This window comes from Lipotes vexillifer, unplaced genomic scaffold, assembly GCF_000442215.2.
Source record: "Lipotes vexillifer unplaced genomic scaffold, Lipotes_vexillifer_v1.1 scaffold102, whole genome shotgun sequence".
Lineage (NCBI taxonomy): Eukaryota > Metazoa > Chordata > Mammalia > Artiodactyla > Lipotidae > Lipotes > Lipotes vexillifer.
The window spans coordinates 5,584,424-5,590,423 of NW_006786541.1; the positions used below are offsets into that span (position 1 = coordinate 5,584,424).

Below are 6,000 nucleotides of genomic sequence, written 5' to 3' on the forward strand. Positions count from 1 at the left end.
CAGAATAGCTGGAAAGGACCAGAACCAAAAACTCAAGTTAGGCAAGATTTTGTAGACTCCTGCAATGAGTCAGACAACACTCAGGGCTGGAAGAACCAAGAAAATACTACAGTAAGCTCTACGAAATGTGAAGTAAGTGAGCTTTGATCCAAAAAAGCAAAAGCTAGTGCTGTTGCCTCATACTTCCTGGTCTGTGTGAGCAGGCCATGGCAAACATGTTAAGTAGCCAGGAAGGCCTGATACAGAGGTAAGAAGAAGTCAGACATTATGTGCGGAGCATAAGAAGCAACTGTCTTTCTTACGTTTCTATTAAGGGTCTATTACCCTCTGGTATGTGACTGAGGACTTGCCTCTCTATAATATCAACTTCTTAACATGTTTATAGCACAATATTTGGCTAATGCAACAGTCACTTCTTCAATATTATGATTAGGTAAATATTTGTTATTACATCTATGTAGACATACTTGCAAGTCAAGAATTTTGAATTGATTGTTTCCTTGTTCATATGACTGTTTTTCCTGTAGTTAATAGTTGCTTTGCTTTTCATTTGTTAGTAATGACAATTTCCCCCCACCCCGAAATGCTCTAATAGATCTAACAAATGCCTCTCAATATTTCTTCCTAAAATCTCAAACACATCATCATATTATCTATTAATTCCATCTTCCTTCCCTGTAAACCTTTCTTCCACAGCTAATAGTCTTCTATTTTCAATGTAAACTGGTTCTTTTCTAGGCCTAGTAGTTCTTGTTATGGGATTTTCTTTTGCTGCTCCCATGCATTAGATCCTTTCTTTCTCAAATCCTATGCCTTTGTCTTTGTTGATTATGTCCTCATTTGGCCTAAGCATATGTTCCAGATGCTTCCTCAGAAAGTGTACATGGGAGGTAGAATTTTAAAGTCTTTGCATATCTGAACTATCTTTATCCTATCTTTACATTTTAATTAATAGTCTGGCTAGGTATAGAATACTAGGTTGAAAGTGATTTTTCCCCAGAATTTTGAAGGTATTGTTCCACTGTCTCCTGGAATCCAGCACTACTTCTTCAGAACTCTGATGACATTTTGAATGTTGTTCCTTTGTCTCTGAGCTATTTAAATTTTGTCTCTAAAAGCTTTAGGATATTCCTTTTAACTTGGATGCTCTGAAATTTCATGATGATACACTTCAACTTGAAGTAATTATTAAAATAATTATTCTTAAAAAAAAATTAATTAATTAATTAATTTTGGGCTGCATTGGGTCTTCATTGCTGTGCGTGGGCTTTCTCAAGTTGCGTTGAGCGGGGGCTACTCTTTGTTGCGGTGCGCTGGCTTCTCATTGCAGTGGCTTCTCTTGTTGTGGAGCACAAGGCTCTAGGCGTGTGGGCTTCAGTAGTTGTGGCACGTGGGCTCAGTAGTTGTGGCTTGTGGGCTCTAGAGTGCAGGCTCGGTAGTTGTGGCACACAGGCTTAGTTGCTCCGCGGCATGTGGGATCTTCCCGGACCAGGGCTCGAACCTGTGTCCCCTGCATTGGCAGGCGAATTCTTGACCACTGCACCACCAGGGAAGTCCTAAAGTCATTATTCTTAACACAAGATTAGAGTTTACCAATCTTGAGACAAGTACTCTTTAGTACTGGTAAATTTCCTGTATTATTGCCATGATAATCCCCTTTGCTCTCTTCTGCTCTTACTCTACTAATCCTATTGCTCAGATGTTGGACTTCTAGATTGATCCCCCCTAATTTTAGTTCTTCTCTCCTATTTTTCATCTCTTTCTAGGAGATTTTTCTCAGTTTTATCAGCTAACCTCTACTATATTTTTTCTGCTATCATATCATCTGAATTTCTTTTTCATGGCTTCTTTCTCTTTTATGCATACATTTTCTCTTATTAGAAGACATTAATTTTATTAAAAAAAAAAGTTTCCCAATGCTTTTTGCATGTCTCTGTTTTCTTCTTTTTTTTTTGTTTGGTTTGATCTCAATTTCTCTTTTTCATGGTGGTTTTTCTTAAATCTTTGGCTGTCCTTTAGTATCAGAAATAAGACATCAACTGGTGGGCTTTATTACTCTATGGTAATCCAAAAGTGAGAAATTATTACTCAGGAATTCCTAAATCTGGAGGTCTTTTCTCTAGAGTATTTTAATTTCTTTAGAAAAGAATTATCCCATTTCCTTGAGGACAGAATTAATATACTTTGTTGCCAGCATTAGGAAAGCAAAGCAGGACACAGGGCTGCAGGTCTCACTGTTCAGCTTCATACTTCACTCATTCTCTGCTCCTCTTGGTGTTTCAGATTTGCAGCCTTTCAGATTTCACTTTTTGCTAAAAATAATCCTCCTGGCTTCTATGGTCGAAGGGAAAAGAGGGCAGAAGCAATATGAAGTACAGAGGAGACTTAGGGATCCAACTTTCCATAGCAAACCTCCAATGAATCTTTCTGTTTTCAGGTCTGATGCCTGACTTCTGCTTTTTCCAATAATTAGTACCTCCAAAGTCCAGAGGCTTTCAGGGGATAGGGGCCCTGTAAGGCAAAATGGTCTGCTTCTTGCTGGTATTCCTCTCTGTTCCATTTAATTTCTTCTGTCTAAGTAAGTCGGTTACCACTTCTCTATCTACTTTTGCTCTCTTGTTTGTTATTATCTTCTCTCCCCTCTATCCCTGTGGGTTAAAGCCATTTTTATTCATTTCAGTGGAGATTTAGGAAGGAGTGGTGTATTATCAATGAATATGCTAAGACTACTATGTTTGACCATCTCATTGCAACTGAATTAAATGTATTGAGGGTAGGGTCTGGAAATTTGTTTGGGAAAAGGAAAAGCCTCAGGTGATACTGAGACCAGCCAGATTTGAGAACCGCTGTCCTAGCTTATTTATCTTTGAACTAACTAAGAGACCAGTAAACTAAAATCCTAATAGTTCTATTGTCCCTAAATTATCACCAGAAGAGAAATGAGTTTATCAAATTGACCTGTGAAAGAGTTTGAGGAGGAAGTGTTTGACCACTAATTTAATCTTTAGTAAAGCTGAGAGGACAAACTTGAAGATAATATGTGAAATCTGCTAAGGATTAGTAAAACTGTAATGGTAAAATTATAGTTACGATAACAGAAAGGCTTAAATTGGCAATGACAGAGGCCATATGGGATTTGATACGTGGAGCACCAAGGCACAAAAACGCTCTGGCAAAATCTGAGGCTTGGAAGGGAAGCCACTTCTCGCTTTTCTCAAGGATTCACTGCTAGACCCAGGTCTGGTTGCCCTCCTGGTATATCTACTTGTCTAGGGATGACGGGCTGTGGACAGCTAGACATGGTCTTGGAACACTACCCCAAAGCAAAGGGGGTGGCCAGAGAGCCCAGAGGACGTCCAAAGTAGGTCATGTAAACAAAATGTATGTCTTTATAGAAATTGTTGGGCCCAGGGGCTGCTGCATAGGCCCCTGCAGGGATGAAGAGGCTTTCAAAGGTGGACAGGTTACCAAAATAACTCAAAACTACTGGAGATCAAGTGCAGGGAAGGAGAGCGGTTACACCAAACTCTGAAGGTGCTGCTATAGACAAGGCATAGGTATTATGGGCTACATGAAGGGTTCGAAACTCTGTTAGATAGCCAGCCTTTCAAGGAGTCTTACATGGATCCCACGGCTTTTACATTAAGCTGTAAAATAAAGGCTCTGGGCTTTGAAGCCCAGAGTTTGAGGGTGGGAAGAAGGCAGACTTTTATGAATATTAAAGCAGTCCCTAATGAAGTTACAGTTCAGTGTATTTAAGTTTTGTTCATTCTAATCAGTCAATGGCTCCTTATATAGAGCTTTCCAGAATAGTGTGAAAAAGTCAGTACCCATAACAATGAACAGAAAGTTAGTAGGCAGCTGGATAAGCCTAGGTGTTAGATCCTCTTTCAGACTCAGCTTTTCTATTCTAGGTGCTTGCATGGAATCATGACAAGGTGAAATCTTACAAATGAATGAATAAGATCCACCTAGGCATGATGGAGTTTATAACCTTTTTTCAAACAGAGGTATTTCTCATTTTTGATGGCTTGGATCTGAGAGTAGGTACCTCTGATCTTAAAAAAAAGATTTTTAAGAACACAAATGACTTTATTCTAACTCTAATGAACTGTGGGAAGGAAAGGTGCTGTACAAGAATAAGTTCTGGCACCACTGCTGTCCCAACAGTAAAACTTTCACAGTGCTGATGGAGGCAACAGTCTTGACAACAAAAGGCTGGGTAGCGTCAGGGTAGAAAATATATTGGGCTGCTGAGGAGGAGGATGAATATACTTGGCTACTGAATGTCAGACATAATTGAACAAAACATTTGGTAAAGTGACAGGAGATAGTGAAAGCTCAAGGGACAAATGCTCCTGCCACAGATGAGTGGCAACTATCAGACTATCTTTATGAATATCACAAGGGAGTCTATAACTTCTTTTTTTAAAAATATATTTTATTATTATTAAAAAAAAATTTTTGGCCACGCCACACGGCATGCAGGATCTTAGTCCCCTGATCAGGGATCGAATCTCTGCCCCCTGCAGTGGAAGCGCCGAATCTTAACCACTGGACTGCCAGGGAAGTCCCAAGTCTGTAACTTCTTGATCAGGTTTCATTAACATTTACGCTTTACAGGTACTTCAAGGGCTTTAAGACAACAGGAGCAGTATCTGGTTTTAGTGGTAAGTGTTTTATCTATTCATCATTTTTATTCATTAAAAACACTGGAGGGAAATGAATAGATGAATTAATTACTAGTGTTATGTTTTTCTGAAAATGTGTTCAAGTTCTCTAACTCTGGTTTCCTTAGAAAGAGTATTCTTTCTATGATCAGTGCTAAGGGTCCTTGTCGTAGTTGTCAAGCATCTGTCCACTCATACTCTTTTTTCTTTTCCAACTTTCTTTAAATAAAATATTATATAAATACCCAATAAATAAGGAAGACAAAGTTGCTCTCAATGAAGGGAGGTTAGAGATGGGGTCTGGAATCAAAGGCCACATCTATAAATTCTTTGCAAAAAGGCTTAGGATGAGGCATTCGTAACTTTGAATAAGAAGATATGTAAGTATATTCAAAAAAGCAAGCTTGATAATAGAACCTCTCAAGGGCTGGAAGCCTGTATTAATTGATAACCCAGGGTCTAGAACATAGCTGACTGGGACAGAGGAGGTGTACAATAAACACTTTGTTCAAAAAATGAAGTTTCAAAGCTTCTTCAAGGTTCCATCAAGGGAGTTCCCTGGCTGCCTAATGGTTAGGGTTCTGGGCTTTCACTGCCATGGCCCAGGTTCAATTGCTGGCTGGGGAACTGAGATCTCACAACCTGCACTGTGTGGCCAAAAAAAAAAAAAAGATTCCATCAAAATAAAACAGTTGGGAGAGCTGTCTCAGTCAGCAGTGGATAAGTCTGTATGAACCACACTTTTGTCCTTAGGGACACACAGGCATGCCAGTGCATATTCACCCAAGAACCTCATGGAATTCCTGATCAGGAATCAACGAAGAAACTCTGACACCTTACTGACATGGGTATAAACGACATCCATAGGGGGCAAAGCCAGTAGGGACTATGACCAGGCATCCTATTAACCATCAGGGCCTCAAAGATGCCCCGGGTAAAGCAGGCGAGAAACTGACTACGGAGAAGTAGGGAAGACAGGAAGGAGCAGGTTGGAGGACAGGTGTAGGCAGGTAAATACAAGAGCGTGGGAGACCAGAGTCAACAAGAGGCACAAAGCATTAATGCTGAGTAGGAAGCTGGCTGTTCACTGCATTGTTTCATAGGGTTACTCTCTACTGGTTTCTGGGAAGCATTGAGCCTACAGATATTGACCTATATAATGAGACAGAGGTGAGAGAATTATAGAGAAAACTTGATACGGATGATGCAGTGGCAGAAGTACTAGGAGCACCTACAAACAACCAGCCCAAGCAGAAAAGCGAGTGGACCCAGAAATGTCTACTCACTGGAAGCAGAACAGTTACATATCTCTGCTGAAACTACTTACCTC

The 6,000-nt window shown here is 40.0% G+C and overlaps 1 protein-coding gene across 3 annotated transcripts in view; it reads right to left on the bottom strand.

Moving 5' to 3' along the window:
* TCF12 (transcription factor 12) overlaps positions 1-6,000 on the bottom strand; it is a 366,571-nt gene that overhangs the window by 1,854 nt on the left and 358,717 nt on the right. For all 3 annotated transcript variants that reach the window (XM_007458915.1, XM_007458914.1, XM_007458916.1), the window contains one exon: positions 4,615-4,635. In XM_007458915.1, coding sequence (XP_007458977.1) covers positions 4,615-4,635 — 21 coding nt within the window. The remainder of the gene's footprint in view (positions 1-4,614; positions 4,636-6,000) is intronic.